This window comes from Berghia stephanieae, chromosome 1, assembly GCF_034508935.2.
Source record: "Berghia stephanieae isolate SIO BIC M18660-M18661 chromosome 1, UCSD_Bste_1.3, whole genome shotgun sequence".
NCBI lineage: Eukaryota > Metazoa > Mollusca > Gastropoda > Nudibranchia > Aeolidiidae > Berghia > Berghia stephanieae.
In genome coordinates, this window is record NC_088360.1 from 135376231 (window position 1) to 135396230 (window position 20000).

At 38.2% G+C, this 20000-nt stretch overlaps 1 protein-coding gene across 1 annotated transcript in view; it reads right to left on the reverse strand.

Annotated features, from left to right (window-relative positions):
- Window positions 1–20000, reverse strand: part of LOC144963276 (uncharacterized) — a 189184-nt gene that overhangs the window by 54861 nt on the left and 114323 nt on the right. Inside the window, exon 31 of the mRNA XM_078897155.1 lies at window positions 19109–19162. Within this exon, the coding sequence (XP_078753281.1) occupies window positions 19109–19162 (54 nt within the window). The remainder of the gene's footprint in view (window positions 1–19108; window positions 19163–20000) is intronic.

Sequence of the window (20000 nt, forward strand, 5' to 3'; positions counted from 1 at the left end):
ACACACACACACACACACACACACACACACACACACACAGCCAGGTGCCAAAACGAAACTTCCTCGTCACTTCCGGTGCTTTGATTAGGACGTCGACCCGACCAAGAGATGTTTGGTCTACCAAAAAAAAAAAACAAAAAAACTTTTAAAGAATGATCTTAATCGACGTTTACTTAATTGTAGGTTGAGTAGTAGCCAAAGTGGCTGGTTGATAAAAGGGTTCAATAGTCTGATGTCACGTTCGCCCAGCAACGAACAGCTTGGTTCTAAACAAAGAAAAACGGTACTTTTTATTCTTCATGCTGGCTAGAACTTTTTCAGATGTCATGTGATCAAATGTATAAAAGTCAAAATATGATCAGATTTATAATGCTTTTCTCCTCTTGATAAACTTTTAGGCTCGTCGAAGAAGTATTTCACAATACCGATAGTTTAGAACCAGTTGCTAAGTTATATGCGTCATTACGAGGGAAGTGACATCACGACTGTTGAAGCCTATTTCAGTTCCCCCTTCTTTTATTGCTTCAGGTGATATGTTATCTATTCCTGAAGCCTTGCTACTTTTAAGTTGCTTTATTTTTCTTAAGGGTCTATTCGGGAAGACCGGAAAAACCCGGGCCTCAGCGCAGTGCATCGCCGCGCCGCAAAGTTAGCTAAGGCTAACTCTAACTTGCTCAAGACCGTACAGCGCGGCGGGTAGTCGAACTCGGTACCTTTCGGGCAGGAAGCAAAGACCATACAGCTGGCTGAGCCACGCTGCCCCACGCTGTAATGAGCTCGTTGTAATGGAAATACCATCAAACCAAAAATATATTGTCCATTACAACAATGTAAAATCAGTCACATAATTGGATTCAATTTCCTTGGTGTTTGCATCTAGATCTTAAACGTTTTCTTTACTTCAGAGAGAGAGAGAGAGAGAGAGAGAGAGAGAGAGAGAGAGAGAGAGAAGGTGAGAAGGAGTGTGTGTGTGTGTGTGTGTGTGTGTGTGTGAGAGAGAGAGAGAGGGAGAGAGAGATAGCGAGAGAGAGAGAGAGAGAGAGAGAGAGAGAGAGAGAGAGAGAGTTGAAGATGGACTGTGAAAATAAAAACGAATAGAAAAAAACAAAAAACAACAACAACAACAAAACAAAACAAAACAAAAACAACAACAGACAAACAAACGAGAAAAAAACCCAAAACAAAACCAAACAAAACCGAGAGAACAATTTTAAAAAACAGCAAACTCGAACATTTCTCGGATATGGCTTATAGTCTGATTGATATGACTTAGTGAGATCTCCAATCACTAACCGGCTGTCTAAAAATAAACACAAAGAGCTGAGTGACGTCAACGTCATTCTTCTATAATATTTACACGATAACCCGAATTGATAATATGCTGTCGTACTCTGGAAAAACACAATATTTTTTTAAAATTTGATCAGAAAACTCGTCCTTCAAATAATATCAATCAATTTAAATGACTCTCGTCTTGGTAAAAACTCTTCAAACCCGGGACTTCATAATCGGTCGATATTTGAAGGACGAGTTTTCTGGCTAGATTTTTAAATATTATGTGGGTTTTTTTTTCCATAGTACGGCAGTATGATCTTACTTCTTTTTTTTTTTCGATGGCTACGATGCTACTAGTGTGCATCTGTGTGAGTGTGTCTATGTCCATATTGTATTGTTATAAATGTGTAACCAAATGACAAATTGTCATTTTTTGAGGACAATAAAGATTTATTATTATTATTATTATTATTATTATTATTATTATTATTATTATTATTATTATTATATTATATTATATTATTATTATTATTATTATTATTGTTATTATTATTACATTATTATTATTATTATTATTATTATTATTATTATTATTATTATTATTATTATTATTATTATTATATTATTATTATTATTATTATTATTATTATTATTATATTATTATTATTATTATTATTATATTATTATTATTATTATTATTATTATTATTATTATTATTATTATTATTATTATTATTATTATTATTATTATTATATTATTATTATTATTATTATTCTATTATTATTATTATTATATATTATTATTATTATTATTATTATTATTATTATTATTATTATTATTATTATTATTATTATATTATTATCATTATTATTATTATTAGCATTGCTCTAATGGAAACATTCTCAAACAGTCACAAAATATTACCCATTCCAAAATTTTAACTTTAGAGACGTCAGGCCCAAGGGGACGGAGTTTATCACGCAATAGATGCATTTTTTTGCTATCCTTTGTTTAGGACCCAAGCCTATCATAAAGTAATCTCCACCAGATCTAACAGACGCAGCTACACATTCACTTCTGGGTAGATAGAGGTGGGAGGGGGGGGGGGGTAATCGAAAAAAAAATCTTGACTACACCGGGGATCGACCTTGGTCCCTTTGCGTGTGTGAAGCAAGTGCTTTATCAACTGAGCTATCGGGGCCCCCCCTAAAATCGTATAACTAGCCCATAATATTTGCGCTCGCTGATCAGACTAGCAAATACTCGTTCACGCATGGAATCAAATCACTAAATGAACTCACTCAATCCTAGAGATTTTTGCTTTTCAAAATTGTAAAAAATGTAGATATAAAAAATGAGCATGTACATAAATAGTTTTATTCAACTACCATTAACATGTAAAAACTAAAAACATTAGCTTTGATACTACGACTATAGATAGAATGCGCTTGGCCAAGGAGTTCACAACATTGCCATCCGGAAGTATAACGGACCAACACACAAACTCTGTGTAACCATGAACTTTTATAGTCTGGTTAATACAGTTTAGTGAGAACAACTCACAAACGCGGATGGCAAAAACAATAACAAAGGCCTGAGTGACGTCTTCTGCATACTATCTATTTCGGCATGGGGTAAAAGTAACCCGGGTAAACTACGGATAAAGTCGGTGTTAGGGTTGAGTGAGTTAAGGAGCAGGCGCCGGTGTAAGAAAAGAACTATAATGGTAGTAAGTCTGACCGGTAATCAGAAGGTCTGAGGTTGGGTTCCGCCCAGTCGAGGTCGACTGCTTTTTTTTTTTTTTTTTGGGGGGGGGGGGGGGGGGTTTTCTTGTATTTTTCTTTCTTGCTTTGTGTGACACCATTCATACACACTTGTTCAGATCTATCTTTATCTTACAACCAAATCACCTTACGAGACTTTTTACTCGAGAGATAAAATTAAATGAGCTTTGAGCTTTTTTATCAATAATAATGTGAAATTGAATGTAAGCTTCAATTCAATTACAAAAACAGATCAAATGGACGTTTCGGGTTTCCCCTTTATCAACAAAACAGGATGAATGAAACCCACATACTACGACACTACAACATTATCTCATTTATCTGTGGTGTTTCTTTCATCCTGTTTTGTTGATAAAGGGGAAACTAGAAACGTTCATTTGATCTGTTTTTGTAATTGAATTGAAGCTTACATTCAATTTCACATTATTATTTATTTCTTCGAGCTTCGAGCAGCAACATTTACATTTCGAGCTCTTTTATAGCGCAATATCCACTAAATGTGCTCAAAGCACTTTACAAGGGGTCCCTGGCCAACAGCAACATTTAACATTTAGGACGGGACATGACGCCTGTTAGGCGATGTTACAATTTTTTCGGACAGAGAGAGACAACGCTGTTAACGGCCACCTACTCATTTTACACCTGAGAACGGCGAGAGAATGTGAGTAAAGAATTCTTCTCCAAGGACTCAACTATGCGCCGAGCGAGGTTCGAAACTAGGATCTTCCGATCCGAAAGCGAGTGTCATACCACTAGACCACATAGCCCCGCGAGATGAGAGGAGATGAAATTATGCGTAAACTGAAATGGCAGATAGACTTTTTCTGACTTTAAATAAATCTTTTTTGCAGATTGTTTTTGCGGTTTTTGCCGATGGCACGTCAATGAAATTACCACCTGTTTACAACAACACGAGATACGTATATCACTTCCGGTCAAGCTTTGCACATGTCACGGCAAGGTCAGCTCCCCATCTGTGCAGTCGGTCTAGACTCAGAGAATCCTTTGATGGCAGTCCGCTAATGGCATTAGCACGCACCATTAATTCCTCATCTAATGAGTTTTCGACCGTAAAAACTGCAAAATGACATAAATCACGGATATATGCAAAAAGAAAATCTCAAACAAACCAGCCCCCCCCCCCCCAAAAAAAAAAAAAAAAAAAAAAATAAACGAAACAACAACAAAAACAACAACAAAAAAAACGAAAACAAAAAAACACAAAAAAACCCCCACAAAAAACAACAAAACAACAAAAAACGAAAATAAAAAAGAAAACCAAACAACTTGAGCTTTCATATATCTTGAGCAATATCCACTAAACGTGCTCAACGCGCTTTACAAAGGCTCCCTGACCAACACCAATACGTAACATGTAGAACGGGACAACAAGACGCCAGTTAGGCGATAATAATATTACAATTTCTTTGCGGGTGGTTGGATGGGAGCATCACCCTTGAATCATATACCTATGATGTTCGCATGGGTGTACGATCCGATAGTGATGTCGTTTCTTCTTCTCTTTACTAGCCTATCCTGCTTCTTTGGTTTGTGATTGTATTTTTGACAGGGGATATTTTTTTTCTGTAAATCTTCTGCCTGTTTGTTCTTGGTTATTTATAATTTAGCTTATGATATCTTTAGATTATGATTTTGATTTACATTTGTATTATTTTTGTTAGATTGCTTGTTTTTTGGTTTCAGCGGTCTCTCATATAACCTCAATTGTGTTGGAAGAGACCTAAGGCAACAAACAAACAATTTCTTTCGACAGAGACAACGCTGTTAACGGCCATGTTCTCATTTTACACCTGAGTACGTACGCTGAGAGAATGTGAGTAATAAGAGCCTCCTCCAAGGACTCAAATGCGCCGAGCAAGGCACGAACCCAGGACCATACGATCCGCAAACGGAGGGGCATACCACTTGACCACATAGCCGCACAAGAAGTCATCCGTGGACTCACGGTGTCATCTCAAATTTTGTAGAACAAATACTGAGGGAGTTAGTAATGTTCACACATTATGATGTGGAATTTACTTAATGTTAGAATTTCAATCAGTTATTAAAAAATGGTCTACGGTCCTGATAATATAAGGGCAATTGGAAGAGCGCTCACTTCACAAGCAAAGTGTCTCTTCTAGCAATCCAGCATTAGCAGCAGCTGGGTATCTGGGTCCCTTCTGGGTTTGTCGGAAAGTATTTTTCGAAATGCCCGTTTCCTATCTAAAGGGTAACAAGAAATTTATACTGTCCATATAACGCTTTGTAACCGGAGTATAAGTCGACGAACACTTATTTGCAGGTCTGATAACCCAATTCCTCACGTGCTCATTGTTGTAATGGGAAGTATTAACAAAATGAAGCAAAATATTGTTCATTACAACAATGTTAAACTAGGCCCATTAGTGGGTTAATATGTAAGACTTGCATATCTGTACACAGGTATAGGCTATTTGGCTCCGAAAAATAATATAATAAATTGGCATGAGGTAAAAGTAGCCCCGGGTAAATACGGATATAGATAGAATGCGCTTGGCCAAGGAGTTCACAACATTGCCATCCGGAAGTATAACGGACCAACACACAAACTCTGTGTAACCATGAATTTTTATAGTCTGGTTAATACAGTTTAGTGAGAACAACTCACAAACGCGGATGGCAAAAACAATAACAAAGGCCTGAGTGACGTCATCTGCATACTATCTATAGTCGGTGTTAGGGTTGAGTGAGTTAATGCTTCTCACTACATTATATCAACCAGACTATAGCCGTTCAAGGTTACATATTATAGCTTTGTGTGTTGGTACGTTGTATCCGCCTGGCGGATGTTTTGAGTAATGTATCTTAACCAATCGAATAGCATTAGTTGTAATGTCGCATACGGCTTTAATGAATCTCTTCCTATTGGAACTGACTATATAAATAAATAAATAAATAAAACATTAGTTAACAAAACAGAAAAAAAAAGAAAAGACAAAGAAAAGCAACAGTGGTCAAGCGTATGGCACTCGCCGTCGGACCGGAAGGTCGAGGGTTTAAGTCCCTCTCTGAGCGACGCATAGTTTTGTCCTTGGAAAAGACGCTTTACTCACGTCACGCTCTCTCTTCGAACTTAGGTGTAAAATGAGAATATGGCCGTTAATAGCTGTCTCTCTGTCGGAAAAAAAAACCAAATTGTAATATCGCCTAACATACTTCATGCCCCGTAGCTACTACTTGTTGATTGTTTATTGTCTAGGGACGCCGTGCAAAGTGCTTTGAGCATGCTTAGTGGATATTGCGCTATATAAATACTCAAATACTTAAGAAATTATAATATTTTCGCCGTGTCTAGAAAAGTGCATACATTGTAAAATTTACCTTTAAATTCTACGTTTATCATAGTGTTTGTATCACTAAAATTGCATGTCACAAGAACAAAACCTTTTATTTGAAAAATTGAATAAAAACAACTTTTCACCAAATACCCATTTATTAGTCTACTATGATCCCAACGTTGTCAAAGTTTCTCAAACATGAAAATTCTTTGTAGCTTCAAATTGAGAATTTTTGACAAGTAGGTGATCACCCCTAATTGATCGATAATAATTAATTAGGGGAAATGATAATAATAATAATAATAATAATAATAATAATAATAATAATAATAATAATAATAATAATAATAATAATAATACGAGCCCCAAATTTTCACCTCACAAAAAAAAAGCGTTTTGTTCTCGTAGGGGATGGGTTGATGTTATCGGATAGTGTTTGTTGAAGCGATATAGAGGCAGGTTTGTAGAGTACACGGCAATGAAATGTGCCACTCATTAGATAGAGTGTGAGTGGAAACGTAGAATTACTGTCATAACAAGATTAACCAACAAAACCTCCTTATAACTGACAACTTATACAACTTATAACTCACACCACGAAGCCAAACAATAGACTCTACTTAAATGGGCCTCCCATACTGTAACATTCGGCTTAGTAGTCATTTGGTATAACCAATGCTAGATTGCTATGGGTATAACCAATGCCTTCTACTGATTGCTATGGGTATAACCAACAACCCCCCCCCCCCCCTTCAACTGACAACTTACAACTTATAACTCACACAATGTAGCCAAACAATAGACGCTACTTCAAAGGGCCTCCCATACTGTAACATTCGGCTTAGTGCTCATGTAGTATAACCAATCAAACCCCCTACATCTGACAACTTACAATTTATAACTCACACCATGAAGCCATACAATAGACGCCACTTAAAAGGGCCTCCCATACTCTTGCCGCACTCAGGAAAAAAAAAACCTATATTAAAAGATTTGGCCAGAAAACGCGTCCTTCAAATATTGATCGATTTAAATGACCCTCATCTTGTAAAAAAAAAAACAAAAAAACTCTCAAACCTGGGATTTCGCAAATTCTTAAATCAAGTCCCAGGTTTGAGAGTTTTGGTCAAGATGAGGTCATTTAATAATAATATATGCAATTCCTATTGACACCAGACGATTGATTACAATATCATCTTAGTACAACTTTTTGGTCACGGAACATCTAAGAATGTTAGACCGAGGGGCGGAATACAGCTATTCTTTCATAGCTATGAATTGGATTGATTAAATTCGTTATTATTCAGCGGGCACTATAACACACTGGCAAGATCGTGTGACACGTGTCCTCGTCCTTTCCTGTTCAGTCGAGGTAGACTGATTTTTTGGGATGTTTTTTTTTCTTCTATTTTTATTTCTTGCTTAGTCTGGCACCTTTCAGACACACTTGTTCAGTTCTTTATCTTATACTGGTGCCTGCTCCCTAGTTTCTTAATTTGTTATTATCAAAAATAAAAATGAAGCAACTCGAATATCTTCGTCCTCGTCTTCTCGTGTTCATTGTATGTGTTGTTTGATGTAAGCGAGGGATCACAGCGTAAAACGCGTACCCTTGTGAAGAATATAAGTATTAAAATTGTCCCAACTATCGGGAGCATAATCTGTGGTGTAATGGTAGCATGTCTGATTGGTAATCAGAAGGTCTGAGGTTCGATCCCCAGTCGAGGTAGACTGGTTTTTTGGGATGGTATTTTTTTTCTTCTATTTTTATTTCTTGCTTTGTCTGGCACCTTTCATACACACATGTTCAGATCTTTACCTTACACCGGCGCCTGCTCCCGTGTTTCTTTATTTGATATTTTCAAAAATAAAAATGGAGGGTCTCAAATGTCTTTGTCCCCGTCCTTTCCTGTTCAGTCGAGGTAGACTGATTTTTTGGGATGGTTTTGTCTTGTATTTTTCTGTCTTGCTTAGTCTGGCACCTTTCATACACACTTGTTCAGATCTTTATCTTATAGATAGAATGCGCTTGGCCAAGGAGTTCACAACATTGCCATCCGGAAGTATGACGGACCAACACACAAACTCTGTGTAACCATGAACTTTTTTAGTCTGGTTAATACAGTTTAGTGAGAACAACTCACAAACGCGGATGGCAAAAACAATAACAAAGGCCTGAGTGACGTCATCTGCATACTATCTATACTGGTGCCTGCTCCCTAGTTTCTTAATTTGAAATTATCAAAAATAAAAATGAAGCAACTCAAATGTCTTCGTCCTCGTCTTCTCGTGTTCAATGTATGTGTTGTTTGATGCAAGCGAGGGATCACAGCGTAAAACGCGTATCCTTGTGAAGAATATAGGTATTAAAATTGTCCCAACTATCGGGAGCATCTGTGGTGTAATGGTAGCATGTCTGATTGAGGTTCGATCCCCAGTCGAGGTAGACTGGTTTTTTGGGATGGTATTTTTTTTCTTCTATTTTTATTTCTTGCTTTGTCTGGCATCTTTCATACACACTTGTTCAGATCTTTATCTTATACTGGTGCCTGCTCCCCTGTTTCTTAATTTGATATTATCAAAAATAAAAATGAAGCAACTCGAATATCTTTGTCCTCGTCTTCTCGTGTTCAATGTATGTGTTGTTTGATGCAAGCGAGGGATCACAGCGTAAAACGCGTATCCTTGTGAAGAATATAGGTGTATTAAAATTGTCCCAATTATTGGGAGCCCCTGTGGTTAAATGGTAGCACGTCTGACTAGTAGTAATCAGAAGGTCTGAGGTTTGATCCCCAGTCCAAGTAGACTGGTTTTTTGGGATGGTATTTTCTTGTATTTTTTTGTCTTGCTTAGTCTGGCACCTTTCATACACACATGTTCAGATCTTTATCTTATAGATAGAATGCGCTTGGCCAAGGAGTTCACAACATTGCCATCCGGAAGTATGACGGACCAACACACAAACTCTGTGTAACCATGAACTTTTATAGTCTGGTTAATACAGTTTAGTGAGAACAACTCACAAACGCGGATGGCAAAAACAATAACAAAGGCCTGAGTGACGTCATCTGCATACTATCTATACTGGTGCCTGCTCCCTAGTTTCTTAATTTGAAATTATCAAAAATAAAAATGAAGCAACTCAAATGTCTTCGTCCTCGTCTTCTCGTGTTCAATGTATGTGTTGTTTGATGCAAGCGAGGGTTCACAGCGTAAAACGCGTACCCTTGTGAAGAATATAGGTATTAAAATTGTCCAAACTGTCGGGAGCATCTGTGGTGTAATGGTAGCATGTCTGATTGAGGTTCGATCCCCAGTCGAGGTAGACTGGTTTTTTGGGATGGTATTTTTTTTTCTTCTATTTTTATTTCTTGCTTTGTCTGGCATCTTTCATACACACTTGTTCAGATCTTTATCTTATACTGGTGCCTGCTCCCTGTTTCTTAATTTGATATTATCAAAATAAAAATGAAGCAATCTGAATATCTTTGTCTCTCTTCTCGTGTTCAATGTATGTGTTGTTTGATGCAAGCGAGGGATCACAGCGTAAAACGCGTATCCTTGTGAAGAATATAGGTGTATTAAAATTGTCCAATTATTGGGAGCCCCTGTGGTTAAATGGTAGCACGTCTGACTAGTAGTAATCAGAAGGTCTGAGGTTTGATCCCCAGTCCAAGTAGACTGGTTTTTTGGGATGGATTTTCTTGTATTTTTTTTGTCTTGCTTAGTCTGGCACCTTTCATACACACATGTTCAGATCTTTATCTTATAGATAGAATGCGCTTGGCCAAGGAGTTCACAACATTGCCATCCGGAAGTATGACGGACACAAACACAAACTCTTGTTGTAATCCATGAACTTTTATAGTCTGGTTAATACAGTATTAGTGAGAACAACTCACAACGCGGATGGTCAAAAACAATAACAAAGCGCCAGAGTGACGTCATTCTGCATACTATCTTATACTGGTGCTGCTCCCTAGTTTCTTAATTTGAAATTATCAAAAATAAAAATGAAGCAACTCAAATGTCTTCGTCCTCGTCTTCTCGTGTTCAATGTATGTGTTGTTTGATGCAAGCGAGGGATTCACAGCGTAAAACGCGTACCCTTGTGAAGAATATAGGTATTAAAATTGTCCAAACTGTCGGGAGCATCTGTGGTTAATGGTAGCATGTCTGATTGAGGTTCGATCCCCAGTCGAGGTAGACTGGTTTTTTGGGATGGTATTTTTTTTCTTCATTTTTATTTCTTGCTTTGTCTGGCATCTTTCATACACACTTGTTCAGATCTTTATCTTATACTGGTGCCTGCTCCCTGTTTCTTATTTGATATTATCAAAAATAAAAATGAAGCAACTCGAATATCTTTGTCCTCGTCTTCTCGTGTTCAATGTATGTGTTGTTTGATGCAAGCGAGGATCACAGCGTAAAACGCGTATCCTTGTGAAGAATATAGGTGTATTAAAATTGTCCCAATTATTGGGAGCCCCTGTGGTTAAATGGTAGCACGTCTGACTAGTAGTAATCAGAAGGTCTGAGGTTTGATCCCCAGTCCAAGTAGACTGGTTTTTTGGGATGGTATTTTTTTTCTTGTATTTTTCTTTCTTTATTTGTCTGGCACTTTTCATTCATACATACTTGGTCAATTCTTTATCTTACACCGGCGGTGCCAGCTCGTTAATATCTGAATTTGATATTTTCAAAAGAAAAATAAATAAAATGGAGCAAAATTCAAATGTCTTCGTCCTCGTCCTTTCATACACTCTTTGAGCGGCTATGTGGTCTAGTGGTATATGACACTCGCTTTCGGATCGGAAGGTCCTGGGTTCGAGCCTCGCTATCGGCGCATAGTTGAGTCCTTGGAAAAGGCTCTTTACTCACATTCTATCACCGTACTCAGGTGTAAAATGAGTACCTGGCCGTTAACAGCGTTGTCTCTCTGTCCGAAAAAAAATAATATTGCCTAACTGGCGTCATGTCCCGTGCTAAATGTTAAATGTTGCTGTTGACCAAGGACCCCTTGTAAACGGCTTTGAGCACATATAGTGGATATTGCGCTATATAAAGCTCAGTTTTTTTGTTTTGTTTTTTTGTTTTTTGTTATCAGATCTTGATTTTCTTTAGTTTTTTCCTTCATGGAGTAGGTACACGGTGATGGCATCGTTGTGATGTGCAAACGTGCGTCAACATTAAGGGCTGATACTTTATTTGTGTCCCACAGTCTCAATCAATCGGGTTTTATGTCAGAGTAAACTAGATACTTAAATATTGGACAAGGAAGTCCTAGGTTTGAGAGTTATTGCGAAGATAAGAGTCATTTCAATCTATCGATATCTGAAGGTCTGGCCAAAATTTTAAATTACCCTACGAGTTATTTTTTGATTTTTTTTAGCGAAGTCTCAGGTTTGAGGGTTATTGCCAAGATAGGAGTGATTTCAATCGATCGATATCTGAAGGAAGACTTTTCTGGCCAAAATTTTACATTACCCTACGAGTTATTTTTTGAATTTTTTTTTTTTTTTTTTTTGCGTACAGATGTAAGTTATCCCGCAAGACGAATTTAGAAATTAAGGAGCAGGCACCGGATGTAAGATAAAGAACTGAAGTGTTTTCTTGTATTTTTCTTTCTTGTTTTGTGCGGCTATTTGGCCTTGTCGTATGACACTCGCTTTCGGATCGGAAGGTCCCGAGTTCGAGCCTCATTCGGCGCATAGTTGAGTCATAGGAAAGGGCTCTTCTTTACTCACAATCTCTCACCGTACTCAAGTTAAAATGAGTACCTGGCCGTTAACAGCGTTGTCTCTGTCCGATAAAAAGTAGATTGTAATATTGCCTAACAGGCATCATCATGTCTCGTTCCACATGTTACGTGTTGCTGTTGGTCAGGGAACGCTTGTAAAGCGCTTTGAGCACATTAACTCACTCAATCCTAGACAATTTTTCAAAATTGGGAAAATGTATTAAAATGAACATGTACATAGATAGTTTTATTCATCTACCATTGGCATACAAAAACTAAAAACATTAGTTTTGATACCACGCCTATAATTTGTCTCCGAAAAAATATAATAAATAGGCATGGGGTAAAATTAACCCTGGGTAAACTACGAATATAGTCGGTGCTAGAGTTGAGTGAGTTAGGTGGATAATGCGCTATATAAAAGCTCAATAAATCTCAATTATGGCATCTTTCATAAGCACTTGTTCAGATCTTTATTTTATCCCAAGACGCTAACCTCTGATTTCCCAAAGGAATTAGGGAATTGTGTCATGACAGCAGCTGCACACATCCGCGTTCATTGGTTAATGTAAACTAATTAAGGAATCAAAACATCCCTGCTAAGGCTACGTAAGGTGTGAGAATCAGAAGTAGTCAGTCAGAGCGTAGCCATCGTTAACTCAGTCAATCCTAGAGGTTTTTGCTAGACTTTTCAAAACTGGAAAAATGTATTAAAAATAAGCTTGTGCCTACATAGTTTTATTCAACTACCATTAACGTGTAAACACTAAAAACATTAGCTTTGATACTACGCCTTTAATTTGTCTCAGAAAAATGTAATAAATAGGCATGGGATAAGAGTAACCGGGGTAAAACCTACGGATATAGTCGGTGTTAGGGTTGAGTGAGTTAACTTATAGATAGAATGAAGTTGACGTCACTCAGGTCTTTGTTATTGCTTTTTGCCATACGTGTGTATGGGTAATTCTCATAAGACTGTATTGACAAGACTATATAAACGTTCATGGTTACACATCGTTTTGTGTGTTGGTGTCCGTTATACTTCCGGATGGCAATGGTGTGAGCTTCTTAGCCGAGCGCATACAATTTATAGCCTGACACTATCTAGAACCATCTAGGACTTATAGTTTGACGTCATCTTGTAGGTTTGTGAAGCGTCTAGTCAGTTGTCGTTAGTAGGCTCAAGGTAACAAGTGATTTCATTGGTTGAACTATTGAATACAACTCACGATTTGTTTTCTTTTGTGGCAAACGACTTGTCTTTAGCTACGGTCAGGGTCATCATTAGTAGACCTTGGGAGCAAGAGTTTATCTTGGTGTTATAGCACGAAGCGGACAACAGCAATTGCTTGCTACCCTTTGGATAGGACGCTAGTCTATCTCAAAGTACTTTACACCAGATCTAACAGACCAAGTGACCCAATTACTACTGGGACAGGGAAGAAAGGGAAATGGGGGGGGGGGGGGTGTAGACTTCACCCGAGATCGATCTCAGTTCTAGTGCTTGTGAAGTTTGTGCGCTACCGACTGAGCAATCGAAATCCCCGAAGGGTGCAAAAAATTCGCTTAATTCTTTCGTCAGCCAAATTATTATTTTTTTTTTACAGAAGATGAGAATAGCTAAGTTAACAAAATCAGTCGGTCCTTTGTTTAAAAATGGATATAAACAGTTTATGCATCTGAGTACTTCAGTGCTTAGCTGTAAAGGCGGAAATGCAAATAGAATTCTTGAAAAATGTAAACAAGAATTAAGGATTCCATGTTAACTAAAACAAAAATTGATGACACGTTGAAAGGGAAAATATGTTACTGTTACTTGCAGCTATGTGGTCGAGTGGTTTGACACCCGCTTTCGGATCAGAAGGTCGGGGCTCGAGCTCCGCTTGGCGCATAATGGACCCTTGCAAAGCGCTTTGAGCACGTTTAGTGGATAGTGCTCTATCTATATAAATGTAAAAGTTCAATTAAAAAAAAAAAATGTAATATATCAATTTCTTGAAATGTCTAAGGATGGTAATCATAAAAGAATATCCTTCGATGGACAGCAATCATATTGATTTTGACATCTCGAACAGCCATTCCGGTGTGAATTGAGGCCTGAGGTAGTTGAGCTTTTAAAAAAAAGTATTTATAAAACGCAACTCTAGAGTTTTTTGGATTTTTTGTTGTTGACAAATATCTAGTTGGCATCGTCATGGATCAATATTCGGAGTAAATTTTTTCTGATAATACAAACAAACAAACAAACAAACAAAATCAATATAACGGACAAATAGTCACAAAAAAACCCCACAAAAAAAACAAAAACAAAACCCCCCCCCCCCTCCCAAAATAAAAAAACCCCCCAAAAAAACCCGATCTATTCTGCCAGTGAACCAAGAGTATTTCCCACACCTCGATACCAATCAAACACGGGTCGATACCTAATCTAATACGATAAAGGTTGAACCGTTACAACTTTCACCCCCCGTTCATTCAGTTGATGGGCTAAGGCTAAGATCCCAGCAGATCACGGGGTACCGTGCGTTTGGATAATAATAATAATAATACAAGGTAGGCAGGCAGGTGTGAAGGATGTTTTGGGTACATTCCGTCATGGCTATAGGTCTCACCTCAGCCTTATCGACGTGTTTACACGGTAAGTACTTTTAGAGGTCAGCGTAGCATCGATTACGTCACGGTTATCTCATCCGCCTTTGATTTCATAAGTTGTAGGTTCAAATCTGGATGAGGCGTCAGCATCGCAAAGACTAGCACCCATAGCGATCTAGGTAGCATTGGCTAGCACCACTTGATGTTATCGCATAGTGTTAGTTGAAGCGCATTTTTACTTGAGTATTTATTAGCACACTATCCACTAAACGTGCTCAAAGCGCATTACAAGGGGTCCCTATCTAACAGCAACACACTTAAGATGACGCCTGTTAGGCGATATTACATTTTTTCCCCGAGAGATACAACGCTATTAAAGACCAAGTATTCGTTTTACACCCGAGTACGATGAGAGTTAGTGAATGAAGAGCCCTTTCCAAGGACTCAATCTAGCACCACCCACTCAGAGCGAGACTCGAAACTTTGACCTTCCGTCCCGAAGGCGAAGGTTATATCACTAGACCATAAAACCACGGGATTGTAGCAAAGGTTCAGTTCCCAAATGTGACCCTCCGTGTCAAAGCGGTATTATGTCGGGATCCACTCGGTTAGGGAAATTGAATCCTTTGCCATAAATATCAAACTTGGGTTTAATTTCTGTACGTTATGCTGGAGTATAAATACTATTTCTTGCTATACAAAAACTTCTAAGATCCAATTTCTCATCATTCTATCTCTAAATTCACTTTTTGGGGTCTGAATCATTCCGACATAATACCGTTTTGAGACGGAGGGTCACAAATATGAGATTTGTAATCCTTCAGAGCCATTCAGCCCACGGAGCGGAGTTTATCCCGGTTTCTGTAGCGTGAAATGGACAATAGCAATTGCTTGCAATCCTTTAGATAGGACGCTAGTCTATCGCAAAGTACTTTCCGCCAAATCTAACAGACTCAGCTGCCCATTCACTGCTGGGTGGGCAGGGGGGCGGAAAAAAATCTCGACTGCACCCGGGATCGATCTCGGTCCCTTTGCGTGTGAAGCGAGTCCTCCACCAACTGAGATGGAATTAGTCCGACTTAAAAAAGGGGAAGCGAGAACAGGAGGAGACAGGCAAAAGTATCTTGGATCGATTTAAATGACCCTCATCTTGGCAAAACCTCTTAAACCTGCGAAGTCCCAGATTTGAGAGTTTTTGCCAAGATGAGAGTTATTTAAATCGATCTATATTTGAAGGACGAGTTTTCTGGCCAAATTTTTAAGGTATGCGTTTTTCAAGAGTACGACAGAATACTCTAAGATAAACTCGTGTGCTATTCAGGGTATAGATAGTTCGAAGATGACGTCACTCAGGCCTTTGTTATTGTTTTTGCCATCCGCATTTGTGAGTTGTTCTCACTAAACTGTATTAACCATACTATAAAAGTTCATGGTTACACAGAGTTTGTGTGTTGGTCCGTTATACTTCCGGATGGCAATGTTGTGAACTCCTTGGCCAAGCGCATTCTATCTATAGTAAGCAATATTTATTAATTGTTCATTTCAACGCCTCTGTCTATCAAATGAATCTACATTTTAAAGTTTAAATAAGGACGGAGTGAGGCTGATATCAAAGGATGTGTCAACGTGGCTCAGCTCAGCGGTACGGTCTTTAACTCACTCAACCTTAACACCGACTATATCCGTAGTTTTCCCGGGTTACTTTTACCCCATGCCCATTTATTATATTTTTTATGAGACAAATTATAGGTGTATCTATCTATTATCAAAGCTAATGGTTTTAGATTTTACATGTTATATTAATGGGTGAGAGAGGGCTCCAGAAATGACTTGGGTTTGATACGAATATTTTAGTGTTCGTGGATAGCTCACACGGTAGAGCCACGCTCTCACCTGCCAGGCGGAGTTGTCGTACCAATAAGGTCGCGGGTCCAAACCCCACCACCGCCGCGAAAAAGAAATTATTCTCTATTGTCTTCTGGCACTTTTCTACTCACTTCATATCTTGTTGTTACCAACATAAGTGCCTGCTCCACTCACTTTTCTGAATCATATATTAATGGTAGTTGAGTAAAACTATGTACATGCTCATTTTTAATATATTTTGTTTCCAATTTTGAAAAGTAGAAAAATATCTAGGATTGAGTGAGTTAATGGTGGGAAAAATAGGATATGGAGAAGTGCCAGATGAAAACAGAGAATAAGAACTCACGGGGTCAATGACAAACTCGGGATCCAATTGACACGAGACCCTCCGCCTGGCCGGGAGAAAGTGGACAGCGAGCGGTCGCACAACTGACTGAGCTATCCAGCCATACAGTAATATGGATTTAAAACTTGGTACCAATCATGCTTCTCTCTCTCTCTCTCTCTCTCTCTCTCTCTCTCTCTCTCTCTCTCTCGACTTCCGTGGGGACCACAACGAGGCGGTTAACAAACCCGCACGGTTTTTGCTTCATAACCATATAGGTAACGAATTCGAATACCCACTGGGCTGAATGGCCTTGGAAAATTCATCTCGCCCTAGCTTTAGTTTCAGGCGCTGCACTGCGGCTGACGCCTGAGTTATTCCAGTCTTCCCTCGGAATAGACCATAGAGACAAACTTTCCCTTTATTATTTTATTTTTTATTATAATTAACAAATATAATTGGATCCAAAGCATTAAGAATCTCGTACTTTATGGATACCTCTGACAGACAAACAGACAGACAGACAGTCACAGACAGACATATGAAGTGAGAGATCTACCAACTGAACAAGCAGGACACCCTATGTCAGCAAAGTTTCGGTTAATTCTTTTTTTTTTTTTTTAAAGTCGTAGCATAGATAATAAATATGACTGCGCAGTCTCTATGGACGCTTGCCGTGATTGTGTGCGTCACTTCCGAGTTTGTCAGTCTGTTTCTATTATCCAGTTAGTAATTTGTTTCCATAAATATGTCTAGTGCAAGTGTTCTTAGCTTCAGAATGTCATCATGTGTGTTAAGGTGCTGAGGCAGTTGGATGTTTCCTTGTGTTGTTGAAATCGCATATACGATGAGAATAATAGCTAAGTTCATAAAATCAGTCGGTCTTTTGTTTAACATTGGATATAAACAGTTTATGCATGTGAGTACTTCAGTGCTTAGTTGTAAGGGTGGAGATACAAATAGGAATCATTGAAAAATGTAAACAAAGAAGCATAAGAATTCAAAGGAAAAATATTTTTTTTTTAAATGATGACAGGTTGAAAGGGAAAAAAATGTTACCTACTGTTACTTGCAGTTTTGTGGTCTAATACACTCAAATAGATGGGTATTCTGTCGTCCTATGAAAAAACCCATATTTTAAAATTTGGCCAGAAAACTCGTCCTTCAAATATAGATCGACTTAAATGACTCTCATCTTCGAAAAAAAAACCTCTCAAACCCGGGACTTCGCCGAAGTCCCGGGTTTGAGAGTTTTTTTTCCAAGATGAGAGTCATTTAAATCGATCTATATTTGAAGGACGAGTTTTCTGGCCAAATTTTAAAATATGGGTTTTTTTCCGCAGTACGTCAGTATTGATTTGAAAACACGGATGGTTCCCTCCATTAAGACATGGTTCCAACCATGGTTCCAGTACAAACCTCTTGCTTCACAGCCTAGATATCATCACTGAGATAATTATTATGATTTTATCTTTATATGAGATAACATTGCATGTTAAACACACCATCCACCTTTCTGCCGTACTTGGATAAAAAAAAATAAACCCAAAAACCCAAACAAACCAAAACACGTATTTAAAATTCGGGCCAGAAAAAACTCGTCCTTCAAACATCAATTGATTAAAATGAACCTCACCTTAAACCTGGGACTTCAAAAGTGCATTTTTTAGAATTTTTGTCAAGATGAAAAAAAATAAATTATTCCTTTAGAGCCATAATAGTCCCATGGAGCCGGAGTTTATCCCGGTTTCTATAGCGTGAAACGGACAATAGCAATTGCTTGCTACCCTTTGGATAGGACGCTAGTCTATCGCAAAGTACTTTCCGCCAGCTCTATCAGGCACAGCTACCCAATCATTGCAGGGTGGACAGGGAGTCACAAAATAATCTCACGACTGCACACCAAAAAAAGAGCTTAATATAGCGCGATATCCACTAAATGTGCTCAAAGCGCTTTACAAGTGGTCCCTGGTCAACAGCAACATTTAACATGTAGGACGGAACATGACGCCTGTAAGGCGATATTACAATTTTTCGGACAAAGACAACGCTGTTAACGGCCAGGTACTCATTTTACACCTGAGTACGATGAGAGAATGTGAGTAAAGAGCCTTTTCCGAGGACTCAACTATGCGCCGAGCCGAAAGCGAGTGTCATACCACAAGACCACATAGCCGCACCAGAGCTGTGTTACAAATGATCTCACCTTGATTCCTTGAAGTCCTGGTAAGCCCGGGTTGCCGATCTGTCCTGCTGGGCCCTGAAATAAAACCATGAGAGAAAACTGGCTGTTTAGTATTGTGGATAAACATTTCAAAAAGTGTGTATCGAACAGTGGAAGACAAAGCGGAAATAAAAAAATACAATAAACATTCACACCCCCCCCCCCCCCCCCCCCCCCCCCCAAAAATATGAGACTGTCTCGACTGAAGTTCAAACCATAGACCTCCTGATTATTGGTATTTTGAACAGTTTCTGCGTTTTTTTTTTTTGAGGGTTTTATTTAGTGCTCAAAGGATGTGTCGACACCATTAATAAAGACGGTTATGCAGAAATCAGAAGATTGTGTATGGTCAACGTATAATTATTTTCAGGTTTGATAACCCAATTTTGTAGGGTCTCATCGGTGTAATGGAACTACTCACAAACCAACACAAATATTGGCCATTCCAACAATATTAAATCAAGATCATAATTGCATTCTCTTGCCAGACCTGCAAATATGCGCACGTCAGGTATGGTGAATGGTTTTCCATATGAGACCAACTTAAATCCGGGGTCAAGTCCGAAAAAAAATTCAATTTAAGACAATAAAAAAAATCATTGTTTAATTCTCAGAGGATTTGAAAAGTAAAAAAGCGGCGTTTTGTAAAATAAAATAAAAACATCTTCACAGTAAAAGTAACGTTAGGTATTCATTTGTGAGTTTAAAAATTGGTTCTCTATTTTTCTAGAGCGCTTTGGAGAAGTTGGGAATTTTCATATAAAATCTAGAGCTGAGTTGCACATGCATTTTGGTCTATTCCCGAGAAATATTTTTTATAGGGGAGAAATATCGGAAGTGAATGAATAAGAAATGTGTTTGAAGAACTCAATGC